This window comes from Meriones unguiculatus, chromosome 7, assembly GCF_030254825.1.
Source record: "Meriones unguiculatus strain TT.TT164.6M chromosome 7, Bangor_MerUng_6.1, whole genome shotgun sequence".
Classification (NCBI taxonomy): Eukaryota; Metazoa; Chordata; class Mammalia; order Rodentia; family Muridae; genus Meriones; species Meriones unguiculatus.
The window spans coordinates 118,347,761-118,370,317 of NC_083355.1; the positions used below are offsets into that span (position 1 = coordinate 118,347,761).

General features: G+C 41.3%; 1 protein-coding gene across 1 annotated transcript; it reads right to left on the reverse strand.

Moving 5' to 3' along the window:
• Positions 1-270: 270 nt before the first annotated feature.
• Positions 271-21,735, reverse strand: LOC110563393 (uncharacterized). Its single transcript, XM_060388365.1, has 3 exons — positions 21,627-21,735; positions 21,037-21,513; positions 271-491 (listed from the first exon to the last, which is right to left on the reverse strand). Exons 1-3 carry the CDS (start codon positions 21,670-21,672, stop codon positions 271-273), a joined length of 744 nt encoding a protein of 247 aa, XP_060244348.1. The 5' UTR covers positions 21,673-21,735.
• Between the last annotated feature and the right edge of the window lie 822 nt (positions 21,736-22,557).

The following is a 22,557-nucleotide window of genomic DNA, read 5'->3' on the forward strand; positions in this document are numbered from 1 at the left end:
TCAGGGGTTTCACCCATTGCACTGAGTTGATGAGTGATCCAGGTTAATGTTGCCTTTGCCTAAACGGTTATGGTACCTAGATAGGAGGATGTACTTGTAGAGAGAATCCCTGTGGACAGGCAGGCCAAACACAGAGTCCAGCCCTCCTTGTCTTCCAGGACTCTCTGGACAGGCTGTAACTCTGTCACATAGAGCTCTGTGTGTTCTCAACGCCCCCTGCTGGTCATGAGCACCCTGCAGGGAGGGTTGTGTCTGAGCTCTCAGCAACATTCACTCACTGTAATATGTGGCCGTGTCCTCAGACCTCAGACTGTTCATTTGCAGGTACAGGGTGTTCTTGGCGTTGTCTCTGGAGATGGTGAATTGGCCCTTCACGGTGTCGGCATAATAGGTGCTACCACCATTACTAATGGTTGGAACTGACTCCAGCCCCTTTCCTAGAGCCTGGGAGACCCAGATCATGGAGTAATGTGTAAAGGTGAATCCAGAGGCTGCACAGGAGAGTTTCAGAGACTTTCCAGGCTGCACCAAGCCTCCTTCAGACTCCACTAGCTACACATCACACTGGACATCTGAAAATATACAGACTGACGGTCAGAAATCTGACACACACACACACACACACACACACACAAACATATTTTTTCTCATGCCCACATAAAACACAGAATTTTATTTCCACTAATTACCTTTTAAAATAAAAACAAGGAAACCCACCTGATCCCTAAGTCCATGGTGAATGCTCTGTGGTCAGTGGCAATTACTGAATGTGAGAACCTGGAAATCCAGGGCTGGGCTCCTCTGCCAGAGCTGCAGGGTCAGGACAGGGCTGGTTTTCAAGGGCACACAGCAGCCTTATTTGCATGTCCTGCCATAGTTGCTCTGGAGTTGAACACAACCAGAAGGCAGCAGTCAGAGTAAATATAAAACATCTAAGACATTGCTATGAGTTTTAGAATTTAACAAAGTATGATAGTTTCTTTTTCATATTTTTTTTGTCAAGGATTATTTTCATTTCTTTTAGTTCCCTTTTATGTATATGCACAAAACATGATTTGTTTCTATACCCACACACCTCCATAGTATGAATGTGTTATTAAATAGTACCACACATAAGTTTGTTTCTATGTATGAACTTAGTCTCTTCCACTGTCTGGTCTTGTTGTGGCTTCTTCCTAATGTGAATCTTGGACAAAGTCACTCCTTTTGATGTTAGCACAACTCATTATCTGTGATGGGAACACTTAGGAATTATCTGAATTTCATTTGTTTGTGATAGAGTATTGTCCTCAGTCCTCATACAGACTTGCATCTGAGACACTCCATGTCCCTGTCTGTCTACCACTCAGAGGTTACCATGAAGAGAGACTTCTTTTTTTTAATTTTATTTTATTATTTTATTTTATTTTGAATAAAGTTTGATGTAAACAAAATCTCTCTCTGGTTGTAAAAACACATTGTTACAGTCTTAGGTTTTCATGAAATCTTTTTTTTTAAAATTTTTCATCAATTACACTTTATTCATTCTGCATCCCCCCATAAGCCCCTCCCTCCTCCCCTCCCAATCCCACCCTCCCTCCTTCCTCCGCATGCATGCCACTCCCCAAGTCCACTGATAGGGGAGGTTCTCCTCTCCTTTCTGACCTTATTCTATCAGTTCACATCAAAAGTGGCTGCATTGTCCTCTACTATGGCCTGGTAAGGCTGCTCCCCCCCAGGGGGAGGTGATCAAAGAGTAGGCCAATCAGATTATGTCAGAGGCAGTCCCTCTTCACATTACTATGTAACACAATTGGACTCTGAACTGCCCTGGGCTACATCTGTGCAGGGGTTCTGGGTTATCTCTATGAATAGTCCTTGGTTGGAGTATGAGTCTCTGGGAAGTTCCCTATGTTCAAATTTTCTTGTTCTGTTGCTCTCCTTGTGGAGACCCTGTCCTCTCCAGCTCTTACTATTTCCCAGTTCTTACATAAAATTTCCTTCACTCTGCCCAACAGTTGCCCATCAGGCTCAGCATCTGCATTGATAGTCTGCAGGGCAGAGGCTTTCAGAGGCCCTCTGTGGTAGGTTGCTAGGTTGTTTCCTGTTTTCTTCTTCTTCTGATGTCCCTCCTCTTTGCCTTTCCGGATGGGGATTAGACATTTTAGTTAGAAAAATGAAAATAGATCCATACTTATCACCCTGCACAAAACCAAAGTCCAAGTGGATCAAAGACCTCAACATAAAACCAGACACATTAAATCGGCTTGAAAAAAAAAAAGTGGGAAATACCCTAGAACTCATTGGTACAGGAGAAAACTTCCTGAACAGAACACCAACAGCACAGGCTCTAAGAGCAACAATCAATAAATGGGACCTCATGAAACTGAAGAGCTTCTGTAAAGCAAAGGACACCATCATCAAAACAAAGCGACCGTCTACAGATTGGAAAAGAATCTTCACCAACCCTTTATCTGACAGAGGACTCATATCCAGTATATATAAAGAACTAAAGAAGCTGAAAAGCAGCAAACCAAGTAATCCACTTAAAAAATGGGGAACAGAGCTAAACAGAGAATTCTCTGTAGAGGAATACCGAATGGCAGAGAAGCACTTAAAAAAATGCTCAACCTCACTAGCCATTAGGGAAATGCAAATCAAAACCACCCTGAGATTTCACCTTACATCCATGAGAATGGCCAAGATGAAAAACTCAATTGACAACACATTCTGGAGAGGTTGTGGAGAAAGAGGAACCCTTCTCCACTGCTGGTGGGAATGTAAACTGGTACAACCACTCTGGAAATCAATCTGGCGTTTTCTCAGACAACTAGGAATAGTGCTTCCCCAAGATCCATCCATACCACTCCTAGGCATATATCCAAAAGAGGCTCAAGCACACAAAAAGGAAATTTGCTCAACCATGTTTGTAGCAGCTTTATTTGTAATAGCCAGAAGCTGGAAACAACCCAGATGCCCCTCAACTGAAGAATGGATGCAGAAATTTTGGTACATCTACACAATGGAATATTACTCAGCAATGAAAAATAAGGAAATCATGAAATTTGCAGGTAAATGGTGGGATCTGGAAAGGATCATCCTGAGTGAGTTGTCCCAGAAGCAAAAAGACACACATGGTATATACTCACTCATATAGACATACAACATAGGACAAACCCACTAAAACCTGTGCATCTAAAGAAACTAAGCAAGAGAGAGGAAGACAGTCTTCTATTTGCAACAAACTCACTTGATTTGCATCCTGAAGTTATTCCCTTTTATTCTTTTTAATTTCTTCTTCTATAATTTCTTCTTTTTGCATCTTTTCTCCAGCAATATGTGAATGTCTTTGTTGTTAAGATTGTTAGTTTCCCACATTTAATACAATTAGTATAATTGTGGCTTTTAATTAATTTTTGGATGACTTTTTTTTTCTTATTATACCTGTTCTCTTGTTTCCCCCCTACTTTTGTCATTTCTCTCACCACATCTCACCTTCAATTTCACATCACCAATATTCCCTTGTTCTTGGTCCTCCTTGTCCCACACTTAAGATGTGTCCCATGCTAGGATTCCCTTTGTATTCCAAAACTTACAACATAGAAGTCAGAACTGGGAGATAATGTCTTGTGGACATGACATGGCTATCACATTCATAATTCACCACGGATGTTGTCTGTGTAACCCCTGAGACAAAGCCAGCCAAAATCCTAGTATAGACCATGTAAATGATTTCCCAGCCTTATCTATTAGTGAGGAGTTGTTGCAGGAAGATAGTTAGAGGAGAAGGAGTTTCCGTCCTTATGAATGTGTGGTCATTGGCAGGTTTTCTGTTCTATAGTGCTTGGATTCACAGGCATGCACATAAAGACAGCATTCACTGGGCTTAAAAATGTCATGATGTGAGTGGAGATCGAAGATGGTGGCCAGCAGACAGCAGGATATGCACAATGACCAGCAGACAGAACTCTTGGTCCTAAAACACAAGTGATTGTGTTTCCCAGGTGAGAGGATGTTCCACAGTATGGGATTCAATCAGCTTCAACTCACCCAGCTAAACCACGGAAGAGGTCCCAGTTCCACCAGGCTCTTGCTCACCAGCCCAGAGCCACATGCCAGCATGCTCTGATCACTGTTCCAGACTGAACTGTGAGCCCCACAACACCAGAGACTGGGATTTCTAGTCCAGAGAAAACCTCATGGTGCTGGACCTACCTTTGGTCACCCAGACAATCCCTGGAAAAGACTCGGGGTCTGGGAGTAGCCCAGCAGCCAGCCCAGAGCACACAGTCACCAGCACAGAATTCTGCCTGCTAGACTGACTCACTGCCCAAGACAGAACTGTGGGCCCCAGGGCATCAGAGACTGAGTTTCACTGTGGTGTAGAAATCCTCAGTGAGGGGAACAGCAGGTCTGACAGAGCACTCAGCTGATACTCCCTCACCCCGAAAAGTTCTTGGGAAAAGTTACAGAGTTTCAGCAGACACCCAGGTGCCCAATCACCAGCAAGGTAGAGCCACACACACCTTTGCCTCCCTGTTCTACTCGACATCCCTGACAGACTGTGCCCCACAAAGCACAGTCTGGGTGACCCTGTCAGGAGGGAAACCCTCAGCAGGAGGATCATCAGGTCCTATGCTAAGACACCCAACTCCAGAAGACTTTCTGGGTTCCTGCAGGCTCTAGGCTCTAGCCTTCTACTGCAGGCATGAGTGCCGTGCTCACCTGCCATTGATTACCAATAGGCCACTGGGGCACACAACTACAACCTCAGACCTACCAAAGCCTGAGAGCCATTAGAGCAGCCCTCAGATAATGCTCCAAGGTGCAATCAGTTATCTCTAGCTAAACTGGCAAAACTGCGGGACTCCCTGCCTCTTAAAGAGGACGGCTCCCAATAAATACACCTTAAAAGCAACAGCTGCAGCTCACTAAATTCAGAGAAAGAAACTCAGCAGCAGGGTAGTCATCTCTAGGACCTCTCCTCATGAGAGGAGAGCCTTCCTGAACACCACAGTTACCATACAGGTCCATACACCTGAAGTGAACTGTTACAATTCCTGAGAAGCACCACCATTCAGTTGACCATACCCAAAAAGCTGAGGAGATCTCCTTCAGAAGCCATCCAAGGGGCTTCTCCCAACCCCAGAAATCAACAGAAATTAACAGACAACACCAGAGACAGCCAGATGGTTAGAGGCCAGGGTAAAAGCACAACCAACAAAAGGCCAAGCAATATGGCATCCACAGAACCTGGTTATCCAGGGGCAAGCAGCCCTGGACACGCTAACTTAAGTGAAATTCAAGAAGTTGACCTTACATCTATGCTTATGAAGAGGTTAATGGAGGAAGCAAATAAAATAGATAAAAAATTAGAGGATTAGAGGAAAATATAGTAAAACAGATTATGGCCATCTGTAAGGAAATGCAGAAAGAGGCAGCCAAACAGTTTGTGACTTTCAGAGAGGAAATGATTAAATCACTGAAAGAAATAAAAGAAACAGGAATGTTCAAACAGGTGAAGGAATTGAAGGAAAAACAGGAAAATACACTCAGACACATGAAGGAAATCAACAAAACGGTTCAAGATCTGAAGATAGAATTGGAAAAATTAAAGAAAACGTAAGTGGAGGAAATCGTGGAAAGGGAGAACCGAGGGAACAAAATCAACAGGAACTACAGAGGTAATCATAACCAACAGACTACAAGAGATGGAAGACAGAATCTCAGGTGTGGAAGATACAATGGAGGAAATCAATGTATCTGTCAAAATAATAAATCTAAAATATTACCGACACAAATCATCCAAGAAATCAAAGACAACATAAAAAGACAAAACTAAGAAATATAGGAATAGAGGAATAGGAAGATTCCCTCCTCCAAGACCCAGAAAATATTTTCAACAAAATCATAGAAGAAAATTTCCCCAACTTAAAGGAGAGGTCTATAAGCATACAAGAAGCCTACAGAACACCTACTAAATTAGACCAGAAAAGAAAATCCTCCCACCACATAATAATCAAAACAGTAAGTTGTTGTAAGCAGTGATTAATATTTGCTATTGATATATCTTCTGGTAACACTTGCTGTTAAACCTTAACAGCTGTATAACCAAATCACCACACAGAGACTGGGTTTATTTAGTTAACCTACAACACAATGCTGGGCAATATTTACTTCATCCTAAACCTCCAAGCCCTCATAGTTTCCTTACATTTAGATTTCCCACATTATACTTGCTTTTTGTGATATATTATATCCAGTCCATCTCCGTGTAGTTCCAAGATCTCTCCTCCAGCTCTGCTTTCAAGCTCTCCTTGTGCCCTTTCTCCTCCCAATCACTTCCTGCCCTTTGGCTCCTCCCACTCATTTCCTGTCCTCTGGCTCCTCCCAGCTTAATATTGTGTCTAATTGCTTTATTTGGAAGTTTACACCAAGTTGAGACAGGATGCTTAGGATGAAACCAGAGAGTGGGGGGTAGAAATCAGCATTTGAATGAACAAGGGTAAGGTGTACATGTTTTAAAAGCACATTATACCAACAGTAAGAATACAGAACAAAGAAAAAAATACTAAAAGCTGCAAAGGAAAAAGGCCAAGTAACATATAATGGCAAACCCATCAGAATCACACCTGACTTCTCAACAGAAACTATGAAAGCCAGAAGGGCCTGGGTAGATATCATGCAGACTCTAAGAGAACACAAATGTCAGCCTAGGCTACTATAACCAGAAAAACTCTCAATCCTCATAGACAGAGAAAACAAGATAATTCAATGACAAAAACAAATTTCAACAATACCTACACACAAATCCAGAGTTACAGAAGATAGTAGAAGGACAAATACAACCCAAGAAGACTAACTAGTGTCAAGAAAACACAGGCAATAAATAACCTCACTACAACAAAACAAAAAGTAGCTAAGCACACAAACACACTACCATAGCCAACATCAAAATCAAAGTATCTAACAGCTACTGGTCATTAAACTCTCTCAACATCAGTGGACTCAATTCTCCAATAAAAAGACACAGACTAACAGAATGGATGTGTAAACAAGACCAAACAATCTGTTGCTTACAAGAAACATACCTAAGTCACAAAGGTAGATATTACCTGAGATTAGAAGGCTGGAAGATGGTTTTCCAAGCAAATGGACCCAAAAAGCAAGCAGAAGTAGCCATTCTAATATCTAATAAAATAGACTTTCAACCAAAATTAATCAATAGAGATGGGGAAGGACACTTCATACTCATCAAGGGAAAATTCCACCAGGAAGATATCACAATCCTGAACATCTATGCCCAAAATACAAGGGAACCCACATTTAAAAAAAAAGAAAGAAAAAGAAAAGAAAAACAAACAAAAAACAAACAAACAATGATAAAACTTAAACTACACATAGATCCCCCACACATCAATAGTGGGAGACTTCAACACACCACTCTCAACAAAGGACAGGTCAACAAAACAGAAATTAAACAAAGAAGCAATGTCTCTAACAGAGGTCATGAATCAAATGGACCTGACATTTATAGAACCTTTCACTCAAACACAAAATAATTTACCTTCTTCTCAGCACCTCATAGAACCTTCTCCAAAATGGACCATATGGTTGGTCACAAAGTAAGCCTCAACAGATACAAGAAGATTGAAATAATCACTAGGGTCCTATCTCACCATCATCGACTAAAGCTGGACCTCAACAACAGAAATAGCAAAAAGGCTACACACACATGGAAACTGAACAACTTGCTACTAAATGATAGCTGGGTCAGGGAAGAAATAAAGAAAGAAATTAAATTCTTCCTAGAATTCAATGAAAAGGAAGGCACAATGTACCCAAACTTGTGGGACACAATGAAAGCAGGGCTAAGAGGAAAGTTCATAGCACTAAATGGCTTCAAGAATGAATTAAAGAGAGCTCATTGAAGCAACTTAATGTCTCACCTAAAAACCCTAGAAAAAGAAGAAGCAGACTCACCAAAAAGGAGTAGATGACTGGAGATAATCAAACTCCGGCTGAAATCAATCAATTAGAAACAAATAAAACAATTCAAAGAATCAATGAAACCAAGAGCTGGTTCTTTGAGAAAATCAACAAGATAGACAAACCCTTAGCCAAGCTAACTAAAAAGCAGGACGACACCATCCAAATCAACAAAATCAGAAATGAAAAGGGGGACATAACTACAGACACTGAAGAAATCCAAACAATCATTAGAACTTACTTCAAAAGTCTATATGCCACAAAATTTGAAAATTTAAATGAAATGTACAATTGTCTTGATCTATTCCACTTATAAAAGCTGAATCAAGACTAGGTAAATCAATTAAATAGTCCTATATCATCAAGGAAATAGAAGCAGTCATCAAATGTCTCCCATCCAAAAGAAGCCCAGGACCAGATGGTTTCAGTGGAGAATTGTACCAGACCTTCAAAGAAGACCTAAATCCAGTTCTCTTCAAACTATTCCACAAAATAAAAACAGAAGGAATACTACCAAACGCATTCTATGAAGCCACAGTCACCTTGGTACCTAACAAAGACCCAACAAAGAAAGAGAATTTCAGACCAATCTCCCTGATGACCATTGGTGCAAAAATACTCAACAAAATACTTTCAAACCAAATAAGAAACACATCAAAGATATCATCCAATATGATCAAGTAGGCTTCATTCCAGGTATGCAGGGGTGGTTCTATATAAGGGAATCCATCAATGTGATCCACTATATTAACAAATTGAAAGAAAAATCCACATGATAATCTCCCTAGATGCTGAAAAAGCATTTGAAAAAATCGAACATTCATTCATGTTTAAAGTATTGGAGAGATTAGGGATACAAGGCACATATCTACACATAGTAAAGGCAATATACAGCAAGCCTACAGCCAACATCAAACCAAGTGGAGAAAAACTTAAAGCAATCCCACTGAAATCAGGAACAAGGCAAGGCTGCCCACTTTCTCCATATCTCTTCAACATAGTTCTGGAAGTCCTTGGTAAAGCAATAAGACAGTTGAAGGAGATCAAGGGAATACAAATTGGAAAGGAAGAAGTCAAATTATCACTATTTGCAGATGATATGATAGCATACCTGAGTGACCCCAAAAATTTTACAAAGGAACTTCTACAACTGATAAATAACTTCAGCAAAGTGGCTGGTTACAAAATTAACTCAAAAAAAAAATCAGTAGCCCTCCTGTATACAAAAGACAAAAGGGCTGAGAAAGAAATTAGGGAAACAACACACTTCACAATAGCCACAAAAGACATAAAGTACATTGGTGTGACCCTAACCAAGCAAGTCAAACTTGTATGAAAAAAATTTCAAGTCTCTGAAGAAAGAATTAGAAGAAGATATCAGAAGATGGAAAGATCTCCCATGCTCATGGCTTGGCAGGATTAACATATTAAAACTGGCCATCTTACCAAAAGCAACCTACAGATTCAATGCAATTCCCATCAAATTACCAACACAATTCTTTACAGACCTTGAAAGAAAAATTCTTGACTTCATATGGAATAACAAGAGGCCCAGAACTGCTGAAATAATCCTCTACAATAAATGATATTCTGGAGGTATCTCCATCCCTGATCTCAAGCTGTACTATAGAGCAACAGTAATAAAAAGTGCAAGCTACTGGCATAGAAACAAAATGGTGGATCAATGGAACCGAACAGAAGACCCAGAAATAAACCCACACACTTAAGGACACCTGATCATTGACAGAGATGCCAAAACCATACAATGGAAAAAAGATAGCATCTTCAACAAATGGTGCTGGTCTAACTGGATGTCTACATGGAGAAAAATGCAAATCGATCCATACTTATCACCCTGCACAAAACTGAAGTCCAAGTGGATCAAAGACCTCAACATAAAACCAGCCACATTAAATCTGTTAGAATAAAAAGCAGGGAAGATCCTAGAACTCATTGGCACAGACAACAATTTCCTGAACAGAACCCCAACAGCACAGGCTCTAAAGGCAACAATCAATAAATGGGACCTCATGAAACTGAAAAGCTTCTGTAAAGCAAAGGATATTGTCATCAAAACAAAAGGAATGCCCACAGATTGGGAAAGAATCTTCACCAACCCTTTATCTGACAGAGGGCTAATATCCACTATATATGAAGAACTAAAGAAGCTGAAAAGCAACAAACCAAGTAATCCAATTGAAGAATGGGGAATAGAGCTAAACAGAATTCTCAATAGAGGAATATCAAATGGCAGAGAAACACTTAAAAAATGCTCAATGTGCAGGGTGATAAGTATGGATCTATTTTTATTTTTCTCCATGTAGACATCCAGTTGGACCAGCACCATTTGTTGAAGATGCTATCTTTTTTCCATTGTATGGTTTTGGCGTCTTTGTCAAAGATCAGGTGTCCATAAGTGTGTGGGTTTATTTCTGGGTCCTCTGTTCGGTTTCATTGATCCACTATTCTGTTTCTATGCCAGTACCATGCAGTTTTTAAAAGTGTTGCTCTATAGTACAACTTAAGATCAGGGATGGAGATACCTCCAGAAGATCTTTTATTGTAGAGGATTGTTTTTTAGCAATTCTGGGTTTCTTGTTATTCCGTACGAAGTTGAGAATTTTTCTTTCCAGGACTGTAAAGAATTATGGTGGTAATTTGATGGGAATTGCATTGAATCTGTAGATTGCTTTTGGTAAGATGGCCATTTTTACTATGTTAATCCTGCCAAGCCATGAGCATGGGAGATCTTTCCATCTTCTGATATCTTCTTCTAATTCTTTCTTCAGAGACTTGAATTTTTTTTCATAGAAGTCTTTGACTTGGTTAGGGTTACTCCAAGGCACCTTATGTCATTTGTGGCTATTGTGAAGGGTATTGTTTCCCTAATTTCTTTCTCAGCCCTTTTGTCTTTTGTATACAGGAGGGCTACTGATTTTTTTGAGTTAATTTTGTATCCGGCCACTTTGCTGAAGGTGTTTATCAGTTGTAGGAATTCCCTGGTAGAATTTTTGGGGTCACTCAGGTATGCTATCATATCATCTGCAACTAGTGATAATTTGACTTCTTCTTTTCTAATTTGTATTCCCTTGATCTCCTTCAACTGTCTTATTGCTCTAGCAAGGACTTCCAGAACTATGTTGAAGAGATATGGAGAGAGTGGGCAGCCTTGTCCTGTTCCTGATTTCAGTGGGATTGCTTTAAGGTTCTCTCTGTTCAGTTTGATGTTGGCTGTATCGCCTTTATATATGTTGTATATATGTTGTATATCGCCTTTACTATGTTTAGATATGTGCCTTGTATCCCTGATTTCTCCAATACTTTAAACATGAATGAATGTTGGATTTGTCAAATGCTTTTTCAGCATCTAGGGAGATTATCATGTGCTTTTTTTCTTTCAGTTTGTTAATATGATGGATCACATTGATGGAATTCCGCATATTGAACCACCCCTGCATACCTGGGATGAAGCCTACTTGGTCGTGGTGGGTGATATCTTTGATGTGTTCTTGTATTCGGTTTGCGAGTATTTTGTTGAGTACTTTTTGCATCAGTGTTCATAAGGGAGATTGGCCTGAAATTCTCTTTCTTTGTTGAGTCTTTGAGAGGTTAAGGTACCAAGGTGACTGTGGCTTCATAAAATGAGTTCAGTAATATTCCTTTTGTTTCTATTTTTGTGGAATAATTTGAAGAGAATTGGTGTTAGCTCTTCTTTGAAGGTCTGGTAGAATTCTGCGCTGAAGCCATCTGGTCCTGGGCTCTTTTTGGTTGGGAGACTTTTGATGACCACTTCTATTTCTTTGGCGGATATAGAATTATTTAATTGATTTACCTGGTCCTGATTCAGCTTTCGTAAGTCAAATACTTATTACCCTGCACAAAACTGAAGTCCAAGTGGATCAAAGACCTCAACATAAAACCCGACACATTAAATCAGCTAGAAAAAAAAGTGGGGAATACCCTAGAACTAATTGGTACAGGAGAAAACTTCCTGAACAGAACACCAACAGCACAGGCTCTAAGAGCAACAATCAATAAATGGGACCTCATGAAATTGAAAAGCTTCTGTAAAGCAAAGGACACAGTCATCAAAACAAAGCAACTGCCTACAGATTGGGAAAGAATCTTCACCAACCCTTTATCTGACAGAGGACTCATATCCAGTATATATAAAGAACTAAAGAAGCTGAAAGCAGCAAACCAAGTAAGTAATCCACTTAAAAAATGGGGAACAGAGCTAAACAGAGAATTCTCTGGAGAGGAATACCAAATGGCAGAGAAGCACTTAAAGAAATGCTCAACCTAATTAACCATTAGGGAAATGCAAATCAAAACCACCCTGAGATTTCACCTTACACCCATGAGAATGGCCAAGATGAAAAACTCAAGGGACAACACTTGCTGAAGAGATTGTGGAGAAAGGGGAACCCTCCTCCACTGCTGGTGGGAATGTAAACTTGTACAACCACTCTGGAAATCAATCTGGTGCTTTCTCAGACAACTAGGAATAGCACTTCCCCAAGATCCAGCCATACCACTCCTAGGCATATATCCAAAAGAGGCTCAAGTACACAAAAAGGACATTTGCTCAACCATGTTTGTAGCAGCTTTATTTGTAATAGCCAGAAGCTGGAAACAACCCAGATGCCCCTCAACTGAAGAATGGATGCAGAAATTGTGGTACATCTACACAATGGAATATTACTCAGCAATGAAAAATAAGGAAATCATGAAATTTGCAGGTAAATGGTGGGACCTGGAAAGGATCATCCTGATTGAGTTGTCCCAGAAGCAAAAAGACACACATGGTATATACTCACTCATATAGACATACAACATAGGAAAATCCCACTAAAACCTGTGCATCTAAAGAAACTAAGCAAGAGAGAGGACCCTAACTAAAATGTCTAATCCCCATCCGGAAAGGCAAAGAAGATGGACATCAGAAGAAGAAGAAAACAGGAAACAACCTAGGAACCTGCTACAGAGAGAGGGCTTCTGAAAACCAGAAGAAAAAAACAGGAAACAAACTAGGAACCTGCCACAGAGGGCCTCTGAAAGCCTCTGCCCTGCAGACTATCAAAGCAGATGCTGAGCCTGATGACCAACTGTTGGGCAGAGTGAATGGAATTTTATGTAAGAAGCGGGAAATAGTAAGAGCTGGAGAGGACAAGGTCTCCACAAGGAGAGCAACAGAACAAGAAAATTTGAACACAGGGAACTTCCCAGAGACTCATACTCCAACCAAGGACTATTCATGGAGATAACCTAGAACCCCTGCACAGATGTAGCCCATGACAGTTCAGTGTCCAAGTGGGTTACACAGTAATGGGAAGAGGGACTGCCTCTGAAATAATCTGATTGGCCTGCGCTTTGACCACCTCCCCTTGAGGGGGGAGCAGCCTTACCAGGCCACAGTAGAGGACAATTCAGCCACTTTTGATGAGAACTGATAGACTAAGATCAGAAAGGAAAGAAGAACCTCCCCTATCAGTGGACTTGGGGAGTGGCATGCATGCAGAAAGGGGAGGGAGGGTGGGATCGGGAGGGGAGGAGGGAGGGGCTTATAGGGGGATACAAAATGAATAAAGTGTAATTAATAAAAAAATGCTCAATGTCATTAGCAATCAGGGAAATGCAAATCAAAACAACCCTGAGATTTCACCTTACACCCTTCAGAATGGCCAAGATCAAAAACTCAAGTGACAACACATGCTGGAGAGGTTGTGGAGAAAGGGGAACCCTCCTCCACTGCTGGTGGGAATGTAAACTTGTACAAGCACTCTGGAAATCAATCTGGCCCATTCTCAGACAACTAGAAATAGTGCTTCCTCAAGATCCAATCATACACTCCTTAGGCATATACCCAAAAGAGGCTCAAGTACACAAAAAGGACATTTGCTCAACCATGTTTGTAGCAGCTTTATTTGTAATAGTCAGAACCTGGAAACAACCCAGATTCCCCTCACCTGAGGAATGGATACAGAAATTGTGGTATATCTACACAGTGGAATATTACTCAGCAATGAAAAACAAGGAAATCATGAAATTTGTAGGTAAACGGTGGGAACTGGAAAGGATCATCCTGAGTGAGTTGTCCCAGAAATATAAAGACACAGACAATATATACTCACTCATATAGACATACAATATGGGATAAACCTACTAAAACCTGTGCATCTAAAGAAACTAATCAAGAGGAAGCACTCTGACTAAAAAGTGCAATTTCCATCCCCAAAGGCAAAGAGGATGGACATCAGAAGAAGAAGAAAACAGGAAACAACCTAGAAACCTGCCACAGAGGGCCTCTGACAGGCTCTGTCCTGTAGACTATCAAAGCAGATGCTGAGACTTAGGACCAACTGTGGAGCAGAGTGCATGGAATCTTATGTAAGAAGTGGGAAATTGTAAGATCTGGAGAGGACAGGAACTCCACTAGGAGAGCAACAGAACCAGAAGATTTGAATACAGGGTTCTTTCCAGAGACTCATACTCCAACCAAGTACCATGCATGGAGATAACCTAGAACCCCTGCACCGATGTAACTCATGGCATTTCAGTGTCCAAGTGGGTTACATAGTAATGGGAAGAGAGACTGCTTCTGACATAAACTGATGGGCCTACTCTTTGAACACCTCCCCCTGAGGGGGGAGCAGCCTTATCAGGCCATAGAAGATGACAATGCAGTCACTCTTGATGAGATTTGATAGACAAAAATCAGAAGGAAAGAGAGGGTGATCTCCCCTATCAGTGGACTTGGGGAGGGCTATGCCTGAAGAAGGGGGAGGGAGAGTGCTATTAGGAGGGGAGGAGGGAGGGGTTTATGGGAGAGATACAAAGTGAATAAAGTGTAACTAATAAAAATTAAAAAAAAACTCATCTAAAAAAACAAAACAAACAAACAAATAAACAACAACAACAACAACAAAAAAAAAAACAGGTGTCCATACGTTTGTGGATTTATTTCAGGGTCTTCTATCAGATTCCATTAATCCACCAGTCAGTTTCTATGCCAGTACCATGCAGGTTTTACTAGTGTGGCTCTATTGTACAGGTTGAAATCACAGGTGGAGATACCTCAGAAGATCTTTTATGGTAGAGGATTGTTTTAGCAATCTGGGTTTAGCAATTGCTTAGAATTGTTTAGCAATTCTGGGTTTCTTGTTATTCCATATGAAGTTGAGAATTTTTCTTTCAATGTCTGTAAAGAATTGTTTTGGTGATTTGATAGGAATTGCATCGAATCTGTAGATTGCTTTTGGTAAGATGGCAATTTTTAATATGTTAATCCTGCCAAGCCTTGAACATGGGAGATCTTTCCATCTTCTGATATTTTCTTCTAAGTCTTTCTTCAGAGACTTGAAATTTTTTCATACGAGTCTTTGACTTGCTTGGTTAGGGTCACACCAAGGTACTTTATGTCTTTTGTGGCTATTGTGAAGTGTGTTGTTTCCCTAATTTCTATCTTTTGTATATAGGAGGGCTACTGATTTTTTGAGTTAATTTTGTATCCAGCCACTTTGCTGAATGTGTTTATCAGCTGTAGGAATTCCCAGGTAGAATTTTTGGGTCACTCAGGTATACTATCATATCATCTGCAAATAGTGATAATTTGACTTCTTCCTTTTCAAATCGTATCACCTTGAACTCCTTCAATTTTCTTATTGCTCTAGCAAGGACTTCCAGAACTATTTTGATATGGAAGAGATATGGAGAGAGTGGGCAGCCTTGTCTTGTCACTGATTTCAGTGGGATTGATTTCAGTTTCTCTCCATTGAGTTTGCTATTGGCTATAGGCTTGCTGTATACTGCCTTTACTTTATTTATGTATGTGCCTTTTTGTTGGGCCTGATAAGGCTTGCTCCATCTACCTGAGCCTGGCTTGAGTTTGGAGACCTGTCTTTAGCTTCCAACTTAAGAGGTGCCACTTTCAGGCAAAAGTGATTCAGCATATCCGCCTTAAAATCAACCCTGCCTGATAACTGCTAGGTGGAGTTTTGTTGCTGGCCCACCTTTCCTAGCACTACCTAACCTTGCTCTGTATGCCATCTTACCTCACTTCCTCAATCCTGCCTTCTGATTCAAACCTATGGAAAGGAAAGCTTTATTCAATAAATGGAGTTCCTGCTTCGACAGATCTTCTGGCTTGGTGGTGTTTTATTCCCTGGGGCATCCGGGGAGGTCCTCGCCTTCAACACTCATCATCCCGCTCAGCCACGGAGGGCATCCAGCTGTACTGGCCACCCTCCTCTCAGCTTCACCTGCTGGATATTGACCCGGAACCTGGTATCCCTGATCTTTCTAAGACTTTAAACATGAATGAATGTTGGATTTTGTCAAATGCTTTTTCAGCATCTTAGTAGATGATCATGTGGTTTTTCTCCTTCAGTTTGTTTATGTGGTGGATCACATTGATGGATTTCAGTTTATTGAACCACTCCTGTATGCCTGGGATGAAGCCTACTTGGTAATGGTGGATATCTTTGATGTGTTCTTGGATTCGGTTTGCGAGTATTTTGTTGAGTATTTTTGCATCAATGTTCATAAGGGAGATTGGCCTGAAATTCTTTTTCTTTGTTGGGTCTTTGTGAGGTTTAGGTACCAAGGTGACTGTGGCTTCATAGAATGAGATTGGTAGTGTTCCTTCTGTTTCTATTTTGTGGAATAGTTTTTAAAAGTATTGGTGTTAGGTAATCTTTGAAGGTCTGGTAGAATTCTGCCCTAAAACCATCTGGCTCTGGGATTTTTTTGAATCACAGACTTTTGAGGACCACTTCTATTTCCTTAGGTGATATAGGACTATTGTCTTGGATTTCTTGGATGGTTTGTGTCTGGTGACCTAGTGCTTGCACAAACCAGGATCTCTTCTGTGTTCTGGCTGGGTGACCCAAGAGTGGACCCGATTGATTCCCACACCGTGGGGATTTCCTCTCACCTGGGAAACACTATTGCTGTTCTTTTAGGGCCCAGAGTCCAGTCTCTTGGTTACTGTACTGAAAATGTTGTCCTGCTCCTCCTACGCAGTGTTCTCCTGGCACCGCCATTTGCCCCTCACTACAACTGATTTTTTACAAAGATGCTGAAAACATACAAGGGGAAAAAGACAGCATCTTCAACAAATGGTGCTGGTCTAACTGGATATGTACATGTAGAAAAATTCAAATAGATCCATACTTATCACCCTCCACAAAAGTAGCCCAAGTTGATCAAAACCTTCAATATAAAACCAGACACACTAAACTTGTTCGAAGAAAAATTGGGGAAGAGCCTTGAACTCATTGGCACAGGAGACAACTTCCTGAACACAACAACAACAGCACAGGCTCTAAGAGAAACAATCAATAAATGGGACCTCATGAAACTGAAAAGCTTCTGTAAAGCAAAGGACAATGTCCTCAGAACAAAATGACAGTTTACAGATTGGGAAAGGTTCTTCACCAACCCTACATATGACAGAGGGCTAATATCCACTTTATACAAAGAACTCAAGAAGTTAAAGAGCAACAGATCAAGGAACCCAATTTAAAAATGGGGTACACTGCTGAAAAGAAAATTCTCAATACAGGGATATCAAATGGCTGAAAACACTTAAAAAATGCTCAGTGTCCTTAGTTATCAGAGAAATGCAAATCAAATCTACCCTGAGATTTCACCTTACACCCATCAGAATGGCTAAGATCAAAAACACAAGTGACAACATATTCTGGAGAGGTTGTAGAGAAAGGGGAACCCTTCTCCACTGCTGGTAGGAATGTAAACTTGTACAACCACTCTGGAAATCAATCTGGAGCTTTCTCAGACAATTAGAAATAGCACTTCCTCAAGATCTAGCTATATCTCTCCTAGGCATATTCCAAAGACGTTCAAGAATATAACAAAGACAATTGCTCAACCATGTTTTTAGCAGCTTTATTTGTAATACCCAGAACCTGGAAACAACCCAGAAACAACCCTCAACTGAAGAATGGATACAGAAATTGTGGTATTTTTACACAATGGAATACTACTCAGCAATCAAAAAGGAGGAAATCATGAAATTTGCAGGAAAATGGTGGTAACTAGAAAAGATCATTGTGAGTGAGGTAACCCAGAAGCAGAAAGACACACACGGTATATACTAACTCATCAGTGCATATTAGACATATAATATAGGATAAACCTACTAAAATCTGTACATCTAAAGAAACTAATCAAGAAGGAGGACTCTGGCTAAGATGCTCTATTCCCATTCAGAAAGGCAAAGAGGATGGACATCAGAAGAAGGAGAAAACAGGTAACAGGACAGGAGCGTACCACAGAGGACCTCTGAAAGGCTCTACCCTGCAGGGTTTCCAAACAGATGCTGAGACTCATAGCCAAACTTTGGGCAGAGTGCAGGCAATCATATGAAAGAAGTAGGAAATAGTAGAACCTGGAGAGGCCAGGAGCTCCACAAGGAGAGCAAAAAATCCTAAAAGTCTGGGCACAAGGGTCTTTTCTGAGACAGATACTCCAACTAGGGGCCAGTGATGGAGAAATCCTAGATCCTTGCACAGATGTAGTCCATGGCAGTTCAGTGTCCAAGTGGGTTCCATAGTAATTGGAACAGGGACTGTCTCTGACATGAAATGATTGGCCTGCTCTTTGATCACCTCCCCCTGAGGGTGAATTGTCTTACCTGGCCACAGAAGAAAATAATGCAGCCACTCCTGATGAGACCTGATAGACTAGGATCAGAAGGAAAGAGAGGAAGGCCCCACCTATCAGTGTACTTGGGGAGTTCATGCATGGAGAAAGGGGAGGGAGGTTGGCATTAGGAGGCTATGGGGGGATACAAAGTGAATAAAGTGTAATTAATAAAAATTAAAATAAAAAATATTTTAAAAATGTCATGATGTTGCAAGAGGTTTCTGTTAGGGAAGATATGATGTTAGTTGAAAGGGTAGATAGGGAAGCGAATGAACATATTTAATTGCATATTCATAGATTATATAATTCCTCAAAATAAAGAAAAAAATAGTAACTACTGAATGGGTGAATGATTTAAAGATAAGAAATTCCCAAAGGAAATACTTAATGAAGACTCCGTTAAATGTGAAATAACTGTGTAGATAAGGCAGACAACCCTCAGGAAAAGGACAGGTAATGAAGTTTTTTTTTTTTTTTTTTTTTTTTTTTTCACCAATACCCCACAAAATCGTTTTATTTATTTATTTATTTATTTATTTATTTATTTATTTATTTATTTCAATGCAGTTTATTCAGGAACCTTGAACAATCCTCAGACCCTGGGGAAAGCCAGCACACAGCTTAAATAGCCTCTGGGTAGCCAACCTCAGCGTGCCATGTGGGCAATGCAGATAGGTCCACATACATGGAAGCAAGCCAGATCCTCAGCCTTAGCCAAATGTGGAATTGTTCGTGACAGAGAGCACTCACCATCGGGAAGGTGGAAGGCAGAAACCAGCTCCATCTTTAAGGCATAGCATTCCGCAGCTCTCAACAGTTCCCCCTTTTTGTTTTAGACGCAGCAGGCAAGAGTAGAGGTCTGATCTCTGATATTAGAAATAAATTGGGACTTTGTACAGATGTTCATTTAGGTGTCATCCACCCAAAGAGCCTGGATTAGAGTCTCACAACAGTATGATGCAGCCATGATCATTCAGGCCTTTACAGCCATTGAAGCAGGACATTCTCCCCAAGCATGGTTGGATACCATAAAAAGCTAAAATGTTACGCTCAGGATGCGAGGCTAAGCACTGCACTCAGGGTCAGCCGCTTTGGACCCAGAGAAGAGCATGTCTGGTTGCATGCGGGTTGATGCCCCAGGTCCTGCCTCTGAGAAAAAGGTATCAGACGGGTCTGATGCTCTTTGGGTAATGAAGTTTTAATCACACTTTATTTCAAGTGCTACATTGCAGTACCATGATAATAGAGTCAGCATGGCACCAGCACAGGACATGCATAAAGAGAGTCTGAGAAGAGACACAGAGCCCTGAGGGGTGGAGGATGCTTGTGCAGGTGCCAAGGATACAACAAGGATTAGCAGTGTCACCACATGGGCTCTCTTGAGCAAGTCTGAGGTAGAAGGCAGGGCATTGGGGTGTAGATGAGCCAGCAGAATAAGTGCAGCTAAGACATGTCTTTATGCCTGGGCTTGGAGAAGAGCACAGGGGCCAGGAGGGTTGAACATTCACTACAAGGATTTTCTGGCCACATGAGCAACAAAGGGTTCCTGGGTGGTTGAAATGTAACTGTAGGAAAAAACACAGAATACTGGGACAGTGGCAGGTGGGGTTTTGAGGGATTTTTAGAGGACACGTTCTGAGAGTTAAAGCTCAAGGTCATTCATTATATCTGTCTCCTGGCTTATTGGGGGAAATGAAGGGCCCTTAGTAGCCTCTGGGTGTGATTTAGGGCATCCTGAACAAAAAGGACCAGGAGGAAAAACATAAGATACTGGATGGAGAGTGGGTAGGGAATTTGCAGGGATGATGACTGCTCTTCCCAGGCCTATGGGACAGTTGTTGGAGTGATAGGATGGCATGTAATAGGTTCCCCACTCTTAGAGGCCCAGGCCTTGAGAAAGCTAAGACTTGAACAAACCATCCATGAATTTAGAAAAAACAGGGACAGGAGAGTCTGCTTCCATTACAAAACTCCATTCAAGGAGGGAAAGCATAAACATTGTCAGGACATGTGCCCTAAACAAGCCCACATGTTCACAGGAGGGAATACTGACAGGAACTCCAGGGAGCTGATGAATGTTTTATTGTCTCTCAGCACATTGGTGTCATGGGTGTTTACTTACCTGGAAAATCTTCAAGACCTAGGTCAGTATGCAGAGCTTACAGTATGATGCATAGCTTCGGGATTTACTATTTTTATTTATTTATTCTTAATAAATATATAGAAACATGTATAGACATATAGAAACAGACAGACAGGAACAGAGAGACAGAGTCAGGTATAGGCATAAAGAGAAAGTCAGAGAAACACCATAGAAAATCAATACAAAACACATACTGCACAGGCAAACAGAAAGTTGAATATTGATTTGGATGCTTCAAGGATTCCTATACACTGTACTTGTAGAGAGAAGCCCTGAGGACAGGCAGGCCAAACACAGATGAGCCCAGTCCTCATTTGAATTTGTCTCTGTAATCCAGAGCTCTGTGTGCTCTCGGCGCCCCCTGCTGGTCACGAGCGCCCTGCAGGGAGGTTTGTGTCTGAGCTCCCAGCAACATTCACTCACTGTGTGTCTTGCACAGTAATATGTGGCCGTGTCCTCAGACCTCAGACTGTTCATTTGCAGGTACAGGGTGTTCTTGGCATTGTCTCTGGAGATGGTGAATCTGCCCTTCACGGCGTCGGCATAGTAAACCTTACTACCACTTTCACTAATTGATGTGACCCACTCCAGCCCCTTCCCTGGAGCCTGGCGGACCCAGCGCATGACATAGTCACTGAAGGTGAATCCAGAGGCTGCACAGGAGAGTTTCAGAGACTTTCCAGGCTGCACCAAGCCTCCCCCAGACTCCACCAGATGCACGTCACACTGGACACCTACAAACAAAGAGACTAATGGTGAGACATTGTTACACACACACACATACACACACACTTTTTTTTCTTTCTCACGTCCACATAACATACACAATCTCATCTCCATAAATTACCTTTTAAAATAAAGACAAGGAAAACCCAGCTGAGCCATAAGTCCATGGCCAATTGTCTGTGGTCAGTGGTAATCACTGAGTGTGAGGACCTGGGAACACAGGGCTGGGCTCCTCTGCCAGAGCTGCAGGGTCAGGGCAGGGCTGGTTTTCAAGGGCACAGAGAAGCCTTATTTGCATGTCTTCCTGCTGTAGCTGCTCTGGAGTCAGACCTGGGGAGAAGGCAGTGCTCAGAGCAGATATAAGACATCTAGGACATTTATGTCAGTTGTAGAATTTAACAAACTATGGTAGTTACATTTTCCCATTTTTTTGTCAAGGATTAATTTTACTTCATTTAGTTCCATTCTATGCACATACAGAATACGCTTTGTTTCCATACTCACAAGTCTCTTTAGTATGAATGTGTTATTAAATAGTGCCACACATACTTGTGTTGCTATATATGAGCTTAGTTTCTCCCCCTGTTTGGGGTGGACATGGCTCTTCTGTGATGTGGACTTTTGGCAGAGTCACTCCTGCAAGGTGATGTTAGCAGAACTCATTATCTGTGATGAGAACACTTGAGAATTATCTGAATTTTACTTTTTTTTCAAAATTTTTCATTTTAATTTTTATTAATTATACTTAATTCACTTTCTAATCCCCTGTAACTCCCTCACTCCTCCCCTACCAATCCTACCATCCCCCACACTTCCCCACTCATGCCCCTCCCCAAGTCCACTGATAGGGAAGGTCTTCCTCTCCTTCCTTCTGATCCTAGTCTATCAGGTCTCATCAGGAGTGGCTGCATTGTCTTCCTCTGTGTCCTGGTAAGGCTGCTTCCCTCTCAGGGGGAGGTGATCAAAGAGCAATCACTGAGTTCATGTCACAGCCCCTGTTCCCATTACTATGGAAACCACCTGTACACTGAACTGCCATGGGCTACATCTGT

Coding starts and splice junctions, on each gene's coding strand:
- LOC110563393 (XM_060388365.1), bottom strand. CDS start 21,672: ATGGACTTATGGCTCAGCTGGGTTTTCCTTGTCTTTATTTTAAAAG. Junction 21,514..21,626: donor CCTTGTCTTTATTTTAAAAG/GTAATTTATGGA, acceptor CTTTGTTTGTAG/GTGTCCAGTGTGACGTGCAT. Junction 492..21,036: donor CTCAGGGCTTCTCTCTACAA/GTACAGTGTATA, acceptor TCTCCTGTGCAG/CCTCTGGATTCACCTTTACA.